This window comes from Mercenaria mercenaria, chromosome 12 (genome assembly GCF_021730395.1).
Source record: "Mercenaria mercenaria strain notata chromosome 12, MADL_Memer_1, whole genome shotgun sequence".
Classification (NCBI taxonomy): domain Eukaryota; kingdom Metazoa; phylum Mollusca; class Bivalvia; order Venerida; family Veneridae; genus Mercenaria; species Mercenaria mercenaria.
Window position 1 is genome coordinate 30,655,835 of NC_069372.1, and position 24,503 is coordinate 30,680,337.

General features: G+C 36.3%; 1 protein-coding gene across 1 annotated transcript in view; it reads left to right on the forward strand.

Moving 5' to 3' along the window:
* LOC123533207 (TBCC domain-containing protein 1-like) overlaps positions 1-24,503 on the forward strand; it is a 320,801-nt gene that overhangs the window by 101,836 nt on the left and 194,462 nt on the right. Inside the window, exons 8-9 of the mRNA XM_053520503.1 lie at positions 1,858-1,933; positions 19,647-19,740. Of these exons, the coding sequence (XP_053376478.1) occupies positions 1,858-1,933; positions 19,647-19,740 (170 nt within the window). The remainder of the gene's footprint in view (positions 1-1,857; positions 1,934-19,646; positions 19,741-24,503) is intronic.

A 24,503-nucleotide genomic window follows, 5' to 3' on the forward strand; every position in this document is an offset into this window, starting at 1 on the left:
AGAGCTTAGATATTGGACGTGTAGCATTGCCTAGTGGACCTCTACTAAAATTGTTCAAATCATGACCCTGGGGTCAATTTGACCCTGACCCAGGGGTCACTTGATTTTACATAGGAAAATCTTCAAAAAATTTCTAAAAATAAACCAGAAGGCCTAGGGCTTAGATATTTCACATGTAGCATTGCCTCATGGACCTCTACAAAATTTGTTCAAATCATGACCCCCGGTATCAAAATTGACCCTGCTCCAGGGGTCACTTTATTTTACATAGGAAAATCTTCAAAAAAATTCTAAAAATAAACCAGAAGGCCTAGAGCTTAGATATTTCACATGTAGTATTGCCTAGTGGACCTCTACAAAATTTGTTTAAATCATGACCCCCGGGGTCAAAATTGACCCCGCCCCAGTGGTCACTTGATTTTACATAGGAAAATCTTCAAAAATTTGCTAAAAATAAACCAGAAGGCCTAGGTCTTAGATATTTGACATGTAGCATTGCCTAGTAGACCTCTACAAAATTTGTTCAAATCATGACCCGGGGTCAAATTGACCTCGCCCCATGGAGTTACATTATTGTACATAGAAAAATCTTCAAAATTTTCTAAAAATAAACCAGAAGGCCTAGGGCTTAGATATTTCACATGTAGCATTGCCTCATGGACCTCTACAAAATTTGTTCAAATCATGACCCCCGGGATCAAAATTGACCCTGCTCCAGGGGTCACATGATTTTACATAGGAAATCTTCAAAAAATTTCTAAAAATAAACTAGAAGGCCTAGAGCTTAGATATTTCACATGTAGCATTGCCTAGTAGACCTCTACAAAATTTGTTCAAATCATGACCCCCAGGGTCAAAATTGACCCTGCCCTAGGGGTCACTTGATTGTACAGAGAAAAATCTTCAAAATTTTCTAAATATAAACCAGAAGGCCTAGATCTTAGATATTTGACATGTAGCATTGCCTAGTAGACTTCTACAAAATTTGTTCAAATCATTACCCCCGGGGTCAAATTGACCCCGCCCCATGGGGTTACTTGATTGTACAGAGAAAAATCTTCAAAATTTTCTAAATATAAACCAGAAGGCTTAGATCTTAGATATTTGACATGTAGCATTGCCTAGTAGACCTCTACAAAATTTGTTCAAATCATTACCCCCGGGGTCAAATTGACACCACCCAATGGGGTTACTGATTGTACATAGAAAAATCTTCAGAATTTTCTAAAAATAAACCAGAAAGCCTAGAGCTTATATATTTGACATGTAGCATTGCCTAGTGAACCTCTACAGAATTTGTTCAAATCTTGACCCCCCAGGGTCAAATTGACCAAGCCCCAGGGGTTACTTGATTGTACATCGGAAAATTTTGCAAAAAATTTCTAAAAATCATCAGTTTGACATTTGAAAGATGGTCAAAGTCCTCTTCAGGTGAGCGATTTAGGCCCATTTTGTCCTCTTGTTTTAAATGTTTTTCACAGTCATGTGTGAAAACCATTTTGTTCAAACTTTTTATTGTGACAGGCCATGGAGAGGAAGTGTTAGTGTACAAGGACCATAACTTTACACTATTCAAAATATTTCAACTTCTTGGCAACCTTTTAAATTCAAATTTGCACATGGCTCTTGTCTATATACTAAACTTCATTGCATAACTAAGTAGGAAACATTATATAGGCTAACTAATAACGGAGTGACAGTCTATATGTGATTAACATGTATGTTTAAATATGTTTTGAAAGAAATGTTCAGCTCAACAGCAAATTTACTTGAAGTCTGATTTTGTCAGTATGTTAACTTTTGAGGTGATTCATAGCAAAACGATTAATTATGAAGATTTCGTTCCATTTACTTTAGGTACTAGATGACCACAGTCATATGGTATTTTTGCAGAACAATATACATGAAATCCTGGAGTTGCTGATAGAACATGGTAACAAGCTCTTTTATAGTTTTGTAATTTACTCTGTAGTATCTTTTTTAGCTCACCTGTCACATAGTGACAGGGTGAGCTTTTGTGATCGCCCTTTATCCGCCGTCTGTCGTCCGTCCACAATTTTGGCTTGAGACCACATTTTGCAATTGATTTTAATCAGACTTGCACACAACTTGTATTGGAATAATATCTCGGTTCCTTTTGAAAACTGGCCAGATCCTATCATGAGTTCCAGAGTTATGACCCCTTAAAGGGCCAAAATTTGCTATTTTGACTTGTGAACACAATAGAGACCACATTTTGCAATTGATTTTATTAAGACTCGCACACAACTTGTATTGCCGTACTGGGTTCCTTTCAAAAACTGACCAGATCCCATCATGGGTTCCAGAGTTATGGCCCCTTAAAGGTCCAAAATTTGCTATTTTGACTTTTGCAGCCATATAGAGACTTCATTTATGTTTTGATTTGATGCAAACTTGCAAAATATCTTTAACAACAATAGATCTTGGATTCCATGATAAATCCGTCAGATCCAATCATAGGTTCTGGAGTTACGGCCCCTGAAAGAACCAAAATTTGTTAATTTTTACCTTGTGAACAGGATAGAAGTGACATTTTACATTCAATTTTAACCAGACTTACACAAAACTTAAATCACAATAAGATCTCGGTTCCTTTCGAACAGAGGCTATATTCCATCATGGGTTCTAGAGTTACTTCCCCTGAAAGGGGCAAAATTTTCTATTTTGGCCTAATATGCCATATAGAGGTTTCATTTATGCTTTGATTTGATACAGACTTGCACAGAATGTTATATTGATGATTTCTAGGCCAAGTTCTAAACTGGGTCATGTGGGGACAAAAACTAGGTCACCTGGTCAGATCAAATAGTCCAAGAGCCAGGACATGTTTATTTACTTTTTTGCGCCTTTGAAAAATAATCATATAGCGGTTACAGGCAAAGTATGTAGTTTTCAGAACTGCGCGTCTTAGTTGCCATATCCGGGACACTGACCATAAATCCAAGATGGCCGCCAAGATGGCCGCCAATTTTCTGTAATAATGGTCATTTAAATAATTTGACTCTAGGGAACATTTCAGAAGTATCTAACTATCATTTCTTTGTATCTTTTTATGTAAAATAAACCATATTTCACCAAATTTGTATAAAAAGGGCTTTGTAATCGTCAAATTTTAAGAAAAGTCAGTAAAAATAGCAAAATATTGTGATTTTTCAGCATTTTTTCAAAACCTGTAATTTTCAATTGTTGCAAAAATTTTAACATTTTGTCACAGGCATATAGTTTTACAACTGGTTTATCAAGTCATCTATTTATGAGTGAAATATAATGTTACTAGACATCAGATACCTATTTTTCCGTAATAAGAGGTGATTCAATGTACCCACCGCTGCATAAATAATTCCAAAAATTGTGCATGTATACATGTACCAGTAGACACATCATTAGTAAGAAGGTATTATAGATATTCTGTGTATTGTTTTGTCATATTAAATTGATTATTTGATAGCTGACAAAAAAAACTGTATACATTTCCTACCAAAATTGTAATTTAACAAAACCTTCCGTAAGGAGTTGTTTCCCTTAGTTACTAGGACATCATTTACCATCAAGAGTCTAATGCAGACGGTAAAAGCGGATTTTATTTAGACATACATTCTAAACAGAGAGAAGAATAGATTTAACTTTTTATTTTAATATGATTGTACTTATATATGCACACAAAATCGATAAACGTAGCATGTTACTCATGTAATGTTTAATATGTATGAAAATAGGACAAAGTCACACATAACACTGGAAAATCTCAAGAAATTCCACTACACAGCCTATACTTAGGCCGTATATAACTGAAACAATTAATCTGTATTTAAAGATAATTTTCTTCATTTGTAAAATTCATGTAACAAACAAAACAAAGTATAGTAATAGATAACAAATATTAAATAAATTACATTGATTCTTGTAACCATGGCAACCAAGGTACACAGTATAGTTGAAATATCATTTTTGTCTTCAAAGATTCACTAATTACCATTGCAGAAATGTAATAAATGTAATTGGTTTATTATATAACTGCACATATGCAGAATATTTACATCTGAAGGTTATCAGGAATGCTTACACATACAAAGTGAAATATGCATATGTATTGTCTAAGCAAAATATGAAACAAATATATAAAGCAGAAATTCAATATGATCTTGAAAATGAATATCATAATAGTGTTATGAGTTGGCAAATTAAATTGATATGAATGATTTATAATTTAAACATAAAATACAGGAATCACATGAAAATGAAATGGTAATATATTAATTGATGTCACTAAACATAATTCATCATTACCATGGCAACTCTTAACAAACCAAGGGTACGCAATTTTAAACAATATACATTTAAATTTGATTTAACAGTTTAACAAGTAATATGACATAAAAATAGGATAGCATTGTAAATCATCTCGATGTCATTTCAGTACAATAAGTCTGAAACAATAACTGAAACTTTTATATTGAGAAACAGTTACATATGAACTGGCATGACAATATACAAAATTAACTATTGCATTTTCATTTGCTCGTAAAGCTTTTAAACAAAGTAAACGCATCACAAGAGAACATTATATAGTAACCAAATATTACAGTTTGATTTAATATCTAGTTACGATTATCACAGAGCAGTGGCACAATTAAAGGCGCAAAGAAGTAATGTGTAATAGTCAGAATAACAGTACCAACTATGCATTTATGAATAGGTAACACATTGTGAAATTTCAGTCATTTGAAACAATGACAGTTGCAGTGTTTAAAAGTAATGTTCAGATACAACTTGAGACGGATAGTAATGACTACATTACAACATAGGTTGAATACATATTTCGGCAATTTATTACATCTGATGTATGGGGTATATATGTATATACACGTTTATGTATCTGCATGCAGTTCGAATTCGTCATCTGATTCATCAGACCCTGGCTCATCAGCTGAGGTTGTCATAATTTTTACATCTTCTGTAAGGTTGTTGATGTTGGAAATCACCAAATCAGCAACATCATTTGGCACTTGGTCTCCATCAAACCAACTGATCCTGAATCTATTATCTTCCAACAACCAACCATTGTCCTCTGGTCTGCTATTTACAGGAGTAGGAGTGTTGGCATTTTTCCATACTGAGGCAACATAATTTGCCCGCTTTATCTTGTTATGCAGTACTCTTCTGCATGGTGGCATAGAGCTGGGATCTATTCCTCTTATTTTGGCTGCTAAATCAGTTGCATTTTTAGTAGCATATACCCGTCTAAACAAACGGTATCTTACCGCATCTATATCACTTTCTTTTGGCCATCCATATAAGGAGCACACAAACCTCTCTATCGTGTTTTCAACAGCTGTGCTTATTGGAAATTCATTTCCTAATTTAGCGAATGCGCTTACATACGCCTGGTCTTTCTTCAGTGTTTCAAATGGACGTATTTTCCCTTTGTTCATGAAGGATGCACAGAAATCATTGCCAGTAAATGCATGGATACTAGGTAAGGCATTCACTATTTCTGTTTCTATTGTATTGCTGGAAATAGGAATATAGCGTCTAGTATTGCGACTACTTAGGCCTGCATCCATCCAGACTTTTGGTTGTCCCTCTAACTGACTAACATGATATAGTAACAACACTAGTACATCGGTATCGTTACTTCTTACAACACATTGGCTTGATGGTTTGCTTTTAATAGTTTTGACCAAGTGAAAAATCAATCTTGTGTCTGCTTCTTCATGTTGGCAATTATACTCAGTTATGATGTCATGTACAACTGTCCCACCTTCCGCTTTATATCGGTGACATGTATTTTTGATAGCAAGATAAATTTCATGTTTCTTCAGCCCATCTGCGTGACGCTTGTTTCTCCAGTCTTCGGAAAGGAAATGGAATAGTGACGTTTTAAATGATGAATTTTTCAGTGCATTCTGCCAGTCACGTGGGAGCTTCTGTTCAGGGCCACTAATACAGTATACAGTTTCTTCTTCTCCTCGTCTTTCCCGTTCAGTATACTTAATTGATGGTGATACATACTTGTCACAAATAAAGTCTACCCTCTGTGACATCTTGCAAAGCATTATCATTAATAATCTTGACAAGTCACCGAATGTTCGTGGAAGACTCTGTAGAGAGTGAAGGAGAAACATCGCGTCAACCAGAGTAACATCTACGCTTGTTGGAGTTGGTCCTAAAAGGTACTTTTCGAGCCGTTGCATTAACTTTGCTTTGTCAGTCTTGTTCATGGCTCCATCTACATGTGCAAGAGACAGGGGAACTGCAAGAAGCGGATATGAAAATACTTTTCGTAGATCAATATTTCCTTCAGTACTGATGCATAGTAATCTACCAAATACGTCTCTAGTAATCTGCAATTCTACTACCTTATTGTTCTTTGATGTGAGTTGAGTTTTGATTGCATCAGACGTGAAATTGGGTATTTTCCTCCTTTTAATCGGTTTCTCAAATTCTAAAGGGTTCTGCTTACACTTAGCTAAAAATTCATCTTTCCAAGCTTTACCCATTTCCAAACAATTTAAAAGACCATGCTTTACATCATCACTTGCTTGTTTCCCAGTAGTGATACAGTACAGGTTAGCATCAGATGCTTGTACAAATGGGTTCATTGTGTTTTCTACACTTTCAATGACTTTCTTTATCGCATCTTGGTCTTTTCTTATACGGTATGGTTTCAGTGATTTTGTACCATCGTCGTTCGGTTTTAGACCAGTCATTTCCATTAGATTTCCAACAATATCACTCCGAACAGCCCTTGTAAGCATCCATCTCTGTCTTGCACTGTCTGAGTTAGAAAATGCTGCAATACCTGTTAATCTTGAAGCGGCATCTGCATTAATTGTTTGCTCCAAAGTAAGGTCGACTTCAGCTCTCGCAAAGTTTTTTGTTGTTCTGCGTACAGAAAGAGCACCCTTTTGAAGTCTCTCTTTTATGGATGGGTGTGCATTTAATAGGTTGAGTTGATACTTCACCATCCATCTTGAGTAATTTGGTCGTCCTGTTGCAAAAAATAAGGTGCACATTTCACCTATTGTATACGTAAAAAGACCGAGGTCGTTTGTTCTTGATGCTCTTATAAAGCGCAGAAAGATGTTTACAAGCTGGATATATATCAGCCAATATTTTGCTGTGCTGCCATGGTGACCATTCAATGTGTCAACGGAATACTTGGTATAAGTATCCAAAAACTCCTGGTAATGTACCGAAGCCTGTATATCTGCAAGCATTGCAGGACTTGGATTTTCAACCAACCTCTTCATATCCTCTAGAAGGTTATCTGGCAAAGAACCATGTACTTCTAAAAATTGGCGGAAGTGCAAAATGTTAAATGCACTGGCAAGTATAACATGTAGTCGTTTACATCTATTATAATGCTTGCCTTTCATGAATGAAACTAAAGAACCAGATGCAAGAATACCAGAATCTGTTAAGATATCAGGGCCTCCAGAGCCTTCAAGTATATGTCCAACAGCTCCAAAGTAAGCCATCAAAATATGGAACGCTCCAAAACAAATAAACACATTATCATACAATGGAGACTCTTGCACTTGGATTTGTAAAGCCGGCTTTGCCACTGCTAGATCATATGTGACTATAACAAAATCTTCACCACATTCCTCTGCTACCTTCTGTGATCGTTTTAAAGTTTCTGCGACTACATCAAGACGTGTAGGGGGTAGATTTAAGTTTTCCATGTATCCTACTTTCTGTAATGGCAAACGATCAACAGTTGTTACAGCATTCCAACCCGACCATAAAGGTACGTCTTCTACAAGAGCAACATTTACCATCCAAAACATGTCTAGCTTTTGAACTTGTTTTAAATTTTCTGGGACTTCACAGTTATGAATTTCGAAATCAAACCTGGACATTCTTGGTTTCTTTCGGTAAGGCTCGATACTCGTTTCTGTAATTTCTAGAGACCGTCTTCCACCTCTGGCTTGGCTCATTGTAGAACCGGGGGTTTCTCTTTCATACCTGATATTGTCCATATTTTCTGGATCAGGTGGAATGGCCTGGTAACAGATACCTACTGTGTCATGAAGGGTTCCTGCGCCTGAGAGAGTTTCTATATTTTCATCATAGTTGTCCCAAGCAAGACTTGTAAGAAGACCTGACATTTTAAATAACCCATCTGGAGTTGCCTGCTTCTTTTCTGAAATATCTGACGCTAACTGGGTTTCAACTTCTTCAACCGTATGATATGAAACTGAGTGACCGAACCTATTCAGTATTTCCACAACTCTTCTGCTACCTGTTAGGCTTTTTACACCAAGACCAATATTTAAATGTTTTACAGGCTTTATCCTACCACGTGTAGTTGCATATATGACATCATCACTTACTGACTTGATCAGCCTTTCTACTTGGTCTGAGGCAGTATCTTCGTTTGATCCTGTATATAAACATCGAAAAAATCTGAGAAGTTCATCTGGCGTACAAATTTGATCTTGCTTTAATGACTCCCCTGTTTTAGGCTCAGATTCTGACTTTTGTGACAATATGATACCTCTTAGGTATTGTGCTGCATCTTTAAGCAAGTCATTATCAATACTAGCCTGTCTGATTGCATAGTCATCAGCTATAGACACTGAACATAAAACTATACCATCTTTATTTGATGATTTACATTTTTTCAGGTTTCCTTTAAAATCAGCAATGAGTCTGTCACACAAGTTTTGTGCTTTATATCCAGAGTTTGGATTTAACGCTGTGTATCGTTTATACAATGCTGCAAGTTTTTTTGGTCGTAAGGAGTCAACAACTTCATTTTGTACATACTGCCTGATAATGTCATAGGCTTTTTCATGCACGGAAACATTGGAACCATTGTTTTTCTTCTTTGCTGTACGTGATCTTTCCCATCTTTTCATGTATATATTTCGACAAGAAGGGTGACACTTCAGCCTCTTTGCAACTAAATCGATGTCTGATATTTTTGCAAGTAATACAGCATCATTTAATTCAATGGCTGCACGTTTAATATTTTCTGCACTGGACTGCTGTACAGTAAAAGACAGATTTTCATGTTTCTGTTTAACTTTTTTTCTTAACTGATTACAAAATAAACAAGTGTTCTTAAAAACTCCTGACGAACTTGCTATAGGGTGTTTTACCTCACTGCGAAGAATAGGTTTAGGTACATCATTATTATTGTCATCTTTACTGACATTGTTACATGATTCAGAAAGTGTTTTTGGAACAGCTGTATAACATTTATAGCAGCTTGAATGGTAGCATAATGTAGGCAAACACTCATCTGATAGTTTTAATACATTGAACTTTGAATTAGGCCATACAGTTCGTCTTAACTTTTCACAGTTTTTGACAGTGTTCCAGGTTTCATCATCAAATGTTTTTAATTCTTCTCCTGTATCTTTTATCTTTCTAAGATGCAAAATGCATTTCAATTCCGAACTCATGGTATATTATAATAGGTATTCTGAAAATATATATTCATCGCCTTACTAAGTTATTTTGCGCAATGCATTTCAAAATGTGATTATCTGTAAAATTAATAAATACTGTTTATTATAAAATTGATTTTATTCTGGTTGTTGCGCGTGACATATGTTAAAATTGAACTATAACAGCTTGCACATGTACCTTAACATGTATATGTGTACCTATCCTGTCAAAACAACAGCTTACCTTTTACTTCTAATTTCAGCTTAATTAACACATCTGCTTAGACCAATGTTTTTTAAGGTACTGTATATCTCAGTCCAACTACACCTGGAAAATGTAACAGTTATAATGTATTTAAATTAAACCATTGCAGAAATTTCCCCAATGATTTTGATCACCATCAATTTCACTGTTATAGCCAACCACAAATACAAATTGATAAAACAACACTTTTACATGTACATTTATACAAAACTCAAAGTGTCTATAAACATGTGCATAAATAAGATTCTGTCATTTCATTACATCTATAAAGTTTCCTGTTAATGCACAGCTCAAAACCTCTTCCATACATAAATATAAGTAAGTGCTTCATATTTTTTTTTAATTTTGTGAACAAATTAAATGATTAAATACCATAACATGTATATGTGCACCTATCCTGTCAAAACAACAGCTTACCTTTTACTTCTAATTTCAGCTTAATTAACACATCTGCTTAGACCAATGTTTTTTAAGGTACTGTATATCTCAGTCCAATTACACCTGGAAAATGTAACAGTTACAATGTATTTATGTTAAACCATTGTACAAATTTCCCCACTGATTTTGATCAACATCAATTTCACTATTAAAGCCAACCACAAATACAACTGAATAAAACAGCACACAATACATATCTCAAAGTATGTATGAACATGTGCATAAACAAGATTCTGTCATTTCATTACATGTATAAAGTTTCCTGGTAATGTCAAAAAATTAAATCTCAGACTTATACAATTGTAACAGTCTGCATTACAGCAATGAAGCATACCAACTAATACTTATAAAAAGAGATAAAGGTACATTTTGTTATAGCTACTAAAGCAAACTTTAATATATGCAATTATGTACTATGTTTATTATCATGATATAGTTTTAGTGCATAATATATACTTTACACTGAAGATTCTTACATGCATACACCTAGGAATAATCTGCCATTGTTTGGTGTTTAGTCTGGAGTTTGTCTGTCTTTTCCTCTGTACTTTCCTCTGTCTTTTCCTCTGTACTTTCCTCTGTCTTTTCCTCTTTGTATGTAATGGAACACCTGAAGAACATACATACCACAACATGTTTGAAACAGAAAATATATAAAACACAAAATAAATATTTGAAACACTATTATCATTAACCATCAACCAGTCAGTTCAAGGTAATAAATGGCACTGGGCATGTATCTGTGTTATTACATAGATGAAATAGATCTATACAATATAATGAAAAAGCTAAAATAATCTGAGTTGTTATAATTAAAGCTGGAGACAAACATCTAGATTTCCTCACCAGTTCAGTCAAATAGTTAGTTATATGACAAAAATGCACTACCTGTAAACAGTTCTTTTTTTTTTGCACCTCTTTTACTCCTATTGACTCACTGGTCAGCATAGTCTATATCCAACCAACGCAACCCAACCATCCTTTCAACATCTGAAATATTTAGAAAACAATATATTCAAAAGAAAAAGATATATATACAATAATCATCATATTAAGGTGCTGCAAATTACTAATTATCCGAAAAATGCATTACCCGAGTACTATAACAGTTACTAAAACCTTCGAGCAGGACCCTTCCTACATTGCAAAACTCAGGTTTGCTTTTTCAGCTTTGGTTAAATAATGGTTAAGAATAAGCAACTAAGCAGCATAGACCAAAAACATTTCATTTCTAACACTTAAAATTGCAATCATTCACTCTGACAAATCACAAAGGTCATACACTTGAAACATGACACAAGTATTACAGTGAATTTATCATTGTAGTGGGCATATAAGCACAAACATATAACAGTAAATGGTTTAGTATATTCTTACCTCTGTAACTGCATGTCTACAGGTTTTGTGTAATGTGGTACTGGTCTACTCTAAATAAATTCCGCTTTTACCGTCTGCATTAGGCTCCTGATTGCAAATGGTGTGCTAGCAACCAAGGGAAGTAACTTCTTACGGAAGGTTTTGTTTGATTACAATTTTGGTAGGATATGTTTAAGTTTTTCTTTTTTAGTCAGCTATCAAGTAGTCAATTATGACAAAACAACACACATAAAATCTAAAATACCTCCTTACTAATGATGTGTCTACTGGTACATGTATACATGCACAATTTTTGGAATTATTTATGCAGCGGTGGGTACATTGAATCACCTCTTATTACGGAAAAATAGGTATCTGATGTCTAGTAACATTATATTTCACTCATAAATAGATGACTTGATAAACCAGTTGTAAAACTATATGCCTGTGACAAAATGTTAAAATTTTTGCAACAATTGAAAATTACAGGTTTTGAAAAAATGCTGAAAAATCACAATATTTTGCTATTTTTACTGACTTTTCTTAAAATTTGACGATTACAAAGCCCTTTTTATACAAATTTGGTGAAATATGGTTTATTTTACATAAAAAGATACAAAGAAATGATAGTTAGATAGTTCTGAAATGTTCCCTAGAGTCAAATTATTTAAATGACCATTATTACAGAAAATTGGCGGCCATCTTGGCGGCCATCTTAGATTTATGGTCATTGTCCCGGATATGGCAACTAAGACGCGCAGTTCTGAAAACTACATACTTTGCCTGTAACCGCTATATGATTATTTTTCAAAGGCGCAAAAAAGTAAATAAACATGCCCTGGCTCTTGGACTAAAAGCAAAAGCTTGTCAACACCCTAGAGGCCACATTTGTGACCCTGTCTTCATTAAACTTGGTTAGAATGTTTATCTTAATGATTCCTATGCCAAGTTCAAAACCGGGTCATTTGGGGTCAAAAACTAAGTCACCCAGTCAATTCAAAAGAAAAGCTTGTTAACATTCTTGAGGCCACATTTATGACCCTATCTTCCTGAAACTTGATCAGAATGTTTATCTTGATGAATCTTAGGCGAAGTTTGAAACTGGGTCATGTGGGGTCAAAAACTAGGTCGCCCCATGAAATCAAAGGAAAAGCTTGTTTTACATAGACTTATTTGTTTTTAGCTCACCAGAGCTAAAGGCTCATGGTGAGCTTTTGTGACCGCTCAATGTCTGTCATGCGTCATGTGTCCGTCAACATTTTCTAAAAAAATCTTCTACTTGAAAACCACTGGGCAGAATTACACCAAACTTTACAGGAATGATCCTTGGGTGGTCCCCTTTCAAAATTGTTCAAAGAAATTAATTCCATGCAGAACTCTGGTTGCCATGGCAACCGAAAGGAAAAACTTTAAAAATCTTCTTGTCCAAAACCGCAAGACGTAGAGCCTTGATATTTGGCATGTGACATCATCTTATGGTCCTCTATCAAGATTGTTCAAATTATGCCCCTGGGATGAAAAGAGGCCCCGCCCCGGGGGTCACAAGTTTTACATAGACATATAGAGACAGTACCTAAAATTTTAGATTATTAAAAACAATTGAAAAGATAATGCTGGTTGCTGAAAATTTAAGACTGAACTCTTGATTTGATCATCTTGAAGCATATTGTTTAAGATTTTCTGAAACTTCTTATTTGATTTCCATGTATCTGCTCTTGCAGATAGTCCTATGTATCAAGTCATTGATACATATTTAATCCCCAGTTATACTAGGATTAATGCGGGAAGAACTTATCTCAATGCAAAAAGATTGTCAAATACAAGGTTATTGTGTGATGTCAGAAAATGTTTTAAGTCTAATAAAATAAATTCAGATCCGCTGTTTAAGCTAAAATTAAGATATAATGTTATTTGTACCTTATCACAGGTCATATATAAAAACAAGAAATAACTCTTCAGTATTTACTATGAAAATTGACATTACAATGAAATGACTTATCATTATGTTTTTAACCATACATTTACGTCATTATTGCTATCAACTTGTGTCATGCAGGTGAACAGGTAAATGCAAGATAGGATTAATATTTGTGTCAGTGATTGATGTCTAGTACTATGTTTAACTTACATAGGAAAAAACTTTAAAAGTCTTCTTGTCTAAAACCACAAGACCTAGACCTTTGATATTTGGTATGTAGCATTGCCTTGTGGTCCTCTACCAAAAGTTTTCAAATTATTACCCTGGGTGCCTCAAGTTTTACATAGACTTGTATAGGAAAAAACTTCAAAAATCTTCTTGTCTGAAACTGCAAGACCTAGGCCTTTCATATTTTGTATGTAGCATTGCCTTGTGGTCCTCCTTGAAGATTGCTTAAATTGTGCCCCAGGGGTGAAAAGAGGCCTCGCATAGGGGGTCCCAAGTTTTACATAGACATATAGGAAAAAACTTTAAAAATCTTCTTGTCTGAAACTGCAAGGCCTAGGCTTTTGATATTTGGTGTGTTGCATTGCCTTACAGTCCTCTACCAAAATTGTTCAAATTATGCCCCTAGGGTGAAAAGAGGCCCTGTCCCAGGGGACCCAAGTTTAACATAGACTTATACAGGGGGAAAAAAAAATCTTTTTGTCTGAAAGTTCAAGGTCTAGGCCTTTGATATTTGGTATGTATCATTGCCTAGCGGACCTCTAATAGGATTGTTCAAATTATACCCCTGGGGTTATAAGAGGCCCCGCCCTGGTGTTCACTTGTTAGCTCTGCTCAGGTGAGTTTTTCTGATCACTTGATGTCCGGCGTCTGTCGTCTGTCTGTCATCTGTCAACATTTAGCTTGTGTATGCGATAGAGGCTGTATTTTTCAACTGATCTTCATGAAATTTGGTCAGAATGATTACCTTGATGAAATCTAGACCGAGTTTGAAAATGGGTCATCTGGTATCAAAAACTAGGTCACTAGGTCAAATCAAAGAAAAACCTTGTGTATGCGATAGAGGCTGTATTTTTCAATTAATCTTCATGAGTTTTGGTCAGAATGATTACTTTGATGAAATCTAGGCCAAGTTCGAAAATGGGTCATCAAAACTAGGTCACAAGGTCAAATCAAAGAAAAACATTGTGTATGCGATAGAGGCTGTATTTTTCAATTAATCTTCATGAATTTTGGTCAGAATGATTACCTTGATGAAATCTAGGTAAAGTTCTAATATAGGTCATCTGGGGTCAAAAAGTAGGTCACTAGGTCAAATCAAAGGAAAAGCTTGTATATGCGATAAAGGCTGTATTTTTCAATTGATCTTCCTGAAATTAAGTCAAAATGAAAACCTTAATGAAATCTAGGGCGATTACGAAAAGGGGTTATCATCTGGGGTCAAAAAGTAGGTCACTAGGTCAAATCTTCATGAAATTTGGTCAGAATGATTGTCTTGGTAAAATCTACATTGAGTTTGAAAATGGGTCATCTGGGATCAAAAATTACGTCACTAGGTCAAATCAAAGAAAACCCTTCTGTATGCGATAGAGGCTGTATTTTTATGCCCCCCTTCGAAGAAGGAGGGGTATATTGTTTTGCAGATGTCGGTCGGTCTGTCGGTCGGTCAGAATGTAGATCAATCCGTTTCCGGATGATAACTCAAGAGCGCTTGGGCCTAGGATCATGAAATTTGATAGGGAGGTTGGTCATTATCAGCAGATGACCCCTATTAATTTTGAGGTCTGTATGTCAAAGGTCAAGGTCACAGTGACCCTGAATAGTAAAATGGTTTTTGGATGACAACTCAAGAAAACTTGGGCCTAGGATCATGAAAGTTGATAGGGAGGTCGGTAATGACCAGCAGATGACCCCTATTGATTTTGAGGTTAGTATATTAAAGGTCAAGGTCACAGTGACCCTGAACAGTAAAACGGTTCCCAGATGATAACTCAAGAACGCTTAGGCCTAGGGTCATGAAAGTTGATAGGGAGGTTGGTCATGACCAGCAGATGACCCCTAAAGATTTTGAGGTCAGTATGTCAAAGGTCAAGGTCACAGTTACCAGGAACAGTAAAATGGTTTCCAGGCAATAACTCAAGAACGCTTGGGCCTAGTATCAGGAAAATTGATAGTTAGGTTGGCCATGACCAGCAGATAACCCCTATTTATTTTGAGGTCATTAGGTCAAAGGTCAAGGTCACATTGGCCAGGAACAGTTAAACGGTTTCTGATCTTCTTGTCCAAAACCATAGAGCCTAGGGCTTTGATATTTGGTATGTAGCAAAATCTTGTGGTTCTCTATCAAGATTGTTCAGATTATTTCCCTGGGGTCAAATATGGCCCCACCCCGGGGGTCACATGGTTTATATAGACTTACATAGGAAAATTTTTTGAAAAACCTCTTGTCCAAAACCACAGGGCCTAGGGCTTTGATATTTTGTATATGACATCATCTAGTGGTCCTCTACTAAGATTGTTCAAATTTTTCCCCTAGGGTCAAATATGGCTCCGCCCTGGGGGTCACATGGTTTACATAGACTTATATAGTCAAGTGTGTTTATTTTGGGTTAGCTGAGGCCAAAAACCAGGTCATTATATATACTAAGGTCATATTATAGAAAATATGTTAAACTTGGTTTTAATGAAATTTAGATCAAATTGGATTCTAGGTAATTGGTACATGCTATATATGTATATATGTTTGTTCTATAATTTTTAGCTCACCTGAGCCAAAGGCTCATGGTAAGCTTTTGTGACCGCTGAATGTCCGTCGTGCGTTGTCTGTCCGTCAACATTTTTAGCTCACCTGAGCACAAAGCGCTCAAAGGTGAGCTTTTGTGATCGCCGTGTCCGTTTTCTGTCGTCGTCCGTCGTCAACAATTTGACTGTTAACACTCTAGAGGTCACAATTTTGGCCCAATCTTGATGAACCTTGGTCAGAATGTTACCCTCAATAAAATCTTGGAAGAGTTTGATATTGGGTCATCTGGGATCAAAAACTAGGTCAGCAGGTCAAAACAAAGGAAAAGCTTGTTAACACTCTAAGGTCACAATTTTGGCCCAATCTTAATGAAACTTGGTCAGAATGTTACCCTCAATAAAATCTTGGTCGAGTTCGATATTGGGTCATCTGAGATCAAAAACTAAGTCACCAGGTCAAATCAAATGAAAAGCTTGTTAACACTTTAGAGGTCACATTTTTGGCCCAATCTAAATGAAACTTGGTCAGTCAGAATGTTACACTCTATAAAATCTTGGACGAGTTTGATATTGGGTCATCTGGGGTTAAAAACTAGGTCACCAGGTCAAATCAAAGGAAAAGCTTGTTAACACTTTAGAGGTCACAATTTTGGCCCAGTCTTAATGAAACTTGGTCAGAATGTTACCCTCATTAAAATCTTGGATGAGTTAGATATTGGGTCATCTAGGGTCAAAAACGTGGTAACCAGGTCAGATCAAAGGAAAAGCTTGTTAACACTCTAGAGGTCACAATTTTGGCCCAATCTTAATGAAAGTTGGTCAGAATGTTATCCTAAAAAATATCTTGGACGAGTTTAATATTGTGTCATCTGGGGTCAAAAACTAGGTCACGAGGTCAGATCAAAGGAAAGCTTGTTAACACTGTAGAGGTCACATTTACGACTGTATCTTCATGAAACTTGGTCAGAATGTTAATCAAAAACTAGGTCACTAGGTCAAATCAAAGGTAAAGCTAGTTAACACTATAGAGGCCACATTTATGACCATATCTTAATGAAACTTGGTCAGAATGTTAATCTTGATGATCCATAAGTCAAGTTTAAATCGGGGTCAGGTGGGGTCAAACACTAGGTCACCAGGTCAAATCAAAGGAAAAGCTTGTTAACACTCTAGAGGTCACAGTTTTGGCCCAATCTTAATGAAACTTGGTCAGAATGTTAACCTCAATAAAATCTTGGACGAGTTTGATATTGGGTCATCTGGGATAAAAAAACTAGGTCACCAGGTCAAATCAAAGGAAAAGCTTGTTAACACTGTAGTGGCCACATTTATGACCATATCTTAATGAAACTTGGTCAGAATGTTAATCTTGATGATCTATAGGTCAAGTTTTAATCTGGGTCAGGTGGATTTAAAAATTAGGTCACTAGGTCAGATCAATGGAAAAGCTTGTTAACACTCTAGAGGCCACATTTATGACTGTATCTTCATGAAACTTAATCAGAATGTTAATCTTGATGATCTTTAAACACTGGCCAGAATTACATCAAACTTCACAGGAATGATCCTTGGGTGGTCCCCTTTCAAAATTGTTCAAAGAATTGAATTCCATGCAGAACTCTGGTTGCCATGGCAACCGAAAGGAAAAACTTTAAAAATCTATTTGTCCAAAACCGCAAGGCCTAGGGTTTTGATTGGGTTTTGATATCTGGTGTGTAGCATCATCTTGTGGTCCTCTACCAAGATTGTTCAAATTATCCCCCTAGGGTCAAATATGGCCCCACCCCGGGGGTCACATGGTTTATATAGACTTATATAGGGAAAACTTTGAAAATCTTCTTGTACAAAGCCACACTCCCTAGGGCTTTGATATTTGATATGTAGCATTATCTAGTGGTCCTCTACCAAGATTGTTCAAGTTATCCCCCTAGGATCAAATATGGCCCAGCCCCGGGGTTCTCAAGTTTTACATAGACTTATATTGGAAAAAATTTTCTTGTTTGAAACCACAAGACCTAGGCCTTTGATATTTAGTATGTAGCATTGCCTTGAGGTCCTCTACCAAACATTTTCAAATTATGCCCCTGGGGTGAAAAGAGGCCCCACCCCGGGGGTTCCAAGTTTTACATAAACTTGTATAGGAAAAAACTTTAAAAATCTTCTTGCCTGAAACTGCAAGGCCTATGCTTGTGATATTTGGTATGTTGCATTGCCTTGAGGTCTTCTACCAAAATTGTTTAAATTATAACCCTGGGGTGAAAAGAGGCCCTGCCCTGTGGGGGTCTCAAGTTTTACATAGACTTATATAGGAAAAAAACTTTAAAAATCTTCTTGCCTGAAACTGCAAGGCCTATGCTTTTGATATTTGGTATGTTGCATTGCCTTGTGGTCTTCTACCAAAATTTTTCAAATTATGCCTCTGGGGTAAAAAGAAGCCCTGCCCTAGGGGTCCCAAATTTAACATAGACTTATATAGGGAAAAATAATCTTCTTGTCTAAAAGTTCAAGGCCTAGGCCTTTGATATTTAGTATGTATCATTGCCTAGTTGATTTAGTTGAGTTTGAATTATGTCCCTGGGGTGAAAAGAGGCCCTGCCCCGAGGGTCATAGTTATATAGGAAAGAATATTTCAAAAAGCTTTTATCAGTTCATATTTCCTAGACTGTTTAATTATAATTACCTGATGACCCCAAGTGATTAAGGGTCACTTGACTGTGGCCTTGACCTACTGACCTACTCTCTTGTTTATTAAGATACAGCTTTGAAATTTGGATGACATGTACAGTTTTGCACACTGATCTTAAAACTGACTTTCAGTGACCATAAATGTGACCTACTGACCTACTTTCTTGCTTTTTAAGATGCAGTCTTGAAATTTGGATGTCATGTACAGTTTTGCACACGGATCTTAAAACTGACTTTCTGTGACCATGAATGTGACCTGCTGACCTGCTTGCTTGTTTTTTAAGATACAGCTTTTAGATATGGATGACATGTACAGTTTTGCACATGGATCTTAAAACTGACTTTCAGTGACCATGAATGTGACCTACTGACCTGCTTTCTTGTTTTTTAAGGTACAGCCTTGAAATTTGGGTGACATGTACAGTTTTGCAAACTGATCTTAAAACTGACTTTTATTGACCATGAATTTGACCTATATCCTACTTTCTTAATATTTTAGCATCAGTTTGACATTTGATGCATGTAGCTCATATTACTCAGGTGAGCAATCCAGGGTCATTATGACCCTCTTGTCAGTTTTGATGCTAGTGCAGTCTAAAGTCTTGCATGCACATATTTCTTGTAAACATTTGCCAGTGGGAATGATAACAACAGATAATATTCTGACAATTGGTGGTTAGTTATGTCTCTGACATGTATCACTCAATCAGAAGCAGAATTTAATGACATGCATTTAACTTTGTTGAAGACTAGATTGTTGATTTCCAGACTACTGGACATCAAATTTTAATATTCCTGTATTGTCTTATTTCAGACAGCTATGGTTCTACTCAGGGTGATCTAAGTTTGACAATATCAGCCGTGGAAGCCCTAGGATTTATAATTGCTGGATCTGTTGATAGATGCAAGTAAGCTGCCTAACTTTCTCATCACTAAATTCTTTAAAATAGTATTTTATTTTGTAAAATAGTCTTACCGTCCGTTTGTGCTTATAAGTCAACTTTTTGAGGCTTACTTCTTTACCTTTAATTTCCAACTCATCTTACATGCAAATGCAAAAGCAAGACCCAAAATTGTCAGAATAAGCGGATCAGAAACATATCGTTTTTCGCTCACCTGTCACAAAGTGACAAGGTGAGCTTTTGTGATCGCGTGGCGTCCATGCATCCGTCAGTGCATAAACTTTTGCTTATGACCACTCTAGAGGTCACCTTTTTCATGGGATCTTTATGAAAGTTGTTCAGTGTTGATCTTGATGATATCTAGGTCAACTTCGAAACTTGGTCATGTGCGTTCCAAAACTAAGAAGATCTAAAAATAGAAAATCCTTGTGACCTCCCTAGAGGCCATATTTTTCGATGGATCTTCATGAAAATTGGTCAGAATGTTTACCTTGATGATATCTAGGTCAAGCTCGAAACTGGGTCACGTGCGGTCAAAAACTAGGTCAGTAGGTCTAAAAATAGAGAAACCTTGTGACCTCTCTAGAGGCCATACTTTTCAATGGATCTTCATGGAAATTGGTCAGAATGTTCACCTGGATGATATCTAGTTCAAGTTCGAAACTGGGTCTTGTACCTTCAAAAACTAGGTCGTTAGGTCAAATAATAAAAAACTTGTGACCTCTCTAGAGGCAATATTTATGATGGGATCTGTATGAAAGTTGGTCTGAATATTCATCTTGATGATATCTAGGTCAAGTTCGAAACAGGGTTAACTGTGGTCAAAAACTAGGTCAGTAGGTCTAAAAATAGAAGAACCTTGTGACCTCCCTAGAGGCCATATTTTTAGCTCACCTGTCACGAAGTGACAAGGTGAGCTTTTGTGATCGCGCAGCGTCCGTCGTCCGTGCATAAACTTTTCCTTGTGACATCTCTAGAGGTCACAGTTTTCATGGGATCTTTATGAAAATGGGTCAGAATGTTCATCTTGGTAAATTCTAGGTCAACTTCGAAACTGGGTGCGGTCAAAAAATAGGTCAGTAGGTCTAAAAATAGAAAAACCTTGTGACCTCTCCAGAGGCCATATTTTTCATGAGATCTTCATGAAAATTGGTCAGAATGTTAACCTTGATGAAATCTAGGTTAAGTTCGAAACTGGGTCACGTGGGGTCAAAAACTAGGTCAGTAGGTCTAAAAATAGAAAAACCTTGTGACCTCTCTAGAGGCCATATTTATCAATGGATCTTCATGAAAATTGGTCAGAATGTTAACCTTGATGATATCTAGGTCAGATTCGAAATTGGGTCACGTGCGATCAAAAACTAGGTCAGTAGGTCTAAAAATAGTAAAACAGTGTGACCTCGCTAGAGGCCATATTTCTCAATGGATCTTCATGAAAATTGGTCAGAATGTTCACCTTGATGATATCTAGGTCAAGTTCGAAACTGGGTCACGTGCGGTCAAAAACTAGGTCAGTAGGTCTGAAAAAAGAAAAACTTTTTGACCTCTCTAGAGGCCATATTTTCATGGGATCATTATGAAAATTAGTCAGAATGTTCACCTTGATGATATCTAGGTCAAGTTCGAAACTGGATCACGTGCGGTCAAAAACTAGGTCAGTAGATCTAAAAATAGAAAAACCTTGTGACCTCTCTAGAGGCCATATTTTTCAAGAGATCTTCATGAAAATTGATCAGAATGTTCATCCTGATGATATCTAGGTCAAGTTCGAAACTAGGTCACGTGCGGTCAAAAATTAGGTCAGTAGGTCTAAAAATAGAAAAACCTTGTGACGTCTCTAGAGGCCATATTTCTCAATGGCTCTTCATGAAAATTGGTGAGAGTGTTCAGCTTGATGATATCTAGGTCAAGTTTACAACTGGGTCACGTGCGGTCAGAAACTAGGTCAGTAGGTTGAAAAATAGAAAGACCTTGTGACCTCTCTAGAGGTCATATTTTTCATGAGATCTTCATGAAAACTGGTGAGAATGTTCACCTTGATGATATCTAGGTCAAATTTGAAAATGGGTCACATGCCTTCATAAACTAGGTCAGTAGGTCTAAAAATAGAAAAACCTTGTGACTTCGCTAGAGGCCATATTTCTGAATGGATCTTCATGAAAATTGGTGAGAGTGTTCAGCTTGATGATATCTAGGTCAAGTTCGAAACTGGGTCATGTGAGGTCAAAAACTAGGTCAGTAGGTCGAAAAATAGAAAACCTTGTGACCTCTCTAGAGACCATATTTTTCAATGGATCTTCATGAAAATTGGTCAGAATTTTTATCTTGATGATATCTAGGTCAAGTTCAAAACTGGGTCACATGAGCTCAAAAACTAGGTCACTATGTCAAATCATAGAAAAACGACGTCATACTCAAACCTGGGTCATGTGGGAAGAGGTGAGCGATTCAGGACCATCATGGTCGTCTTGTTCAACTTATATTTTTCATGAGATCTTCATGAAATTTGGTGAAAATGTTCACCTTGATGATATCTAGGTCAAGTTAAAAAGTGGGTCACATGCCTTCAAAAACTAGGTCATTAGGTCAAATAATAGAAAAACTTTTGTGACCTCTCTGGAGGTCATACTTTTCAATGGATCTTCATGAAAATTGGTCAGAATTTTTTATTTTGATGATATCTAGGTCACATGTGCTCAAAAACTAGGTCACTATGTCAAATAATAGAAATAACGACATCATACTCAGTTCAACACTGGGTCATGTGGGGATAGGTGAGCGATTCAGGACCATCATGGTCCTCTTGTTCAATGGATCTTCATGAAAATTGGTCAGGTGAATTTTTCTGATTGCTCGATGTCCGGCGTCTGTCATCTGTCTGTCGTCTGTCTGTCAACATTTAGCTTGTGTATGCGATAGAGGCTGTATTTTTCAACTTCATGAAATTTGGTCAGAATGATTAACCTTGATGAAATCTAGGCCGTGTTGGAAAATTGGTAATCTGGGGCCAAAAGCTAGGTCACTATGTCAAATCAAAGAAAAACCTTGTGTATGCGATAGAGGCTGTATTTTTCAATCAATCTTCATGAATTTTGGTCAGAATGATAACCTTGATAAAATCTAGGCCGAGTTTGAAAATGGGTCATCTGGGGTCAAAAATTAGGTCACTAGGTCAAATCAAAGGAAAAGCTTGTGTATGTGATAGAGGCTGTACTTTTCAATTAATCTTCATGAAGTTTGGTCAGAATGATTACCTTGATGAAATCTAGGCCAGATTCGAAAACTGGTCATCTGGGGTCAAAAACTAGGTCCCTAGGTCAAATCAAAGGAAAAACCTGTATATGCGATAGAGGTTGTATTTTTTAATTGATCTTCCTGAAATTAAGTCTAAATGATAACCTTAATGAAATCTAAGCCGAGTTTGAAAATGGGTCATCTGGGTTCAAAAATTAGGTCACTAGGTCAAATCAAAGAAAAACCTTGTGTATGCGATAGAGGCTATATTTTCCAATTGATCTTCCTGAAATTAAGTCAGAATGATTGCCTTGATGAAATCTAGGTCAAGTTCGAATATGGGTAGTCTGGGGTCAAAAACTAGATCACTAGGTCAAATCAAAGAAAAACCTTGTGTATGCAATAGAGGCTGTATTTTTCAATTGATCTTCATGAATTTTGGTGAGTATGATAGCCTTGATGAAATCTAGGTCAAGTTTGAATATGGGACATCTGGGGTCAAAAACTAGATCACTAGGTCAATTCAAAGAAAATACTTAGTTATACTCAAGATTTTTGCTCCAATTTTTATGATAATTGGTCAGAATATTTTTTTCCATGAAATCACTAGGTCAAACATGTTTACACTGTTATGGTGTGTTTCTCAAGTGAGCGACCTAGGGCCATCTTGGCCCTCTTTTTAACTGATCTTTCTGAAATTAAATCAGAATGATTGCCTTGACAAAATCTAGGTCAAGTTTGAATATGGGTCATCTTGAGTCAAAAAGTAGGTCACTAGGGTGAAACCAAAGAAAAACCTTGTGTATGCGATAGAAGCTGTATTTTTCAATTGATCTTCATGAAATTTGGTTAGAATGATTGCCTTGATAAAATCTACGTCGAGTTTGATTACGGTCATCTGGGCTCAAAAAGTAGGTCACTAGGTTAAATCAAAGAAAACCCTTCTGTATGCAATAGAGGCTGTATTTTTCGATTAATATTCATGAAATTTGGTCAAAATGATTGTCTGGATAAAATCTAGGACAAGTTTGAATATGGGTCATTTGGGTCAAAAAGTAGGTCACTAGGTTAAATCAAAGAGAAAACCTTGTGTATGCGATAGAGTCTGTATTTTTCAACTGATCTTCATGAAATTTTGTCAGAATGATAGCCTTGATGAAATCTAGGTCAAGTTCGAAGATTGGTCATCTGGGTTATAAAACTAGGTCAGTAGGTCAAATCAAGTAAAAATCTTGTGTATGCAATAGGGGCTTCATTTTACACTGGATTTTCATAAAATTTACTGTGAAAGCATTTTTATTCATGTAGGACGAATTTTAGTGAATTTCGCGCTTGGACAGATGCGCGAAATTAAGACCTATTATTATTTTTTAGCTCACCTGTCACAAAGTGACAAGGTGAGCTTTTGTGACCGCGCGGTGTCTGTCGTCCGTCCGTGCGTCCGTCCGTCCGTGCGTCCGTAAATTTATGCTTGTGACCACTCTAGAGGTCACATTTTTCATGGGATCTTTATGAAAGTTGGTCAGAATGTTCAT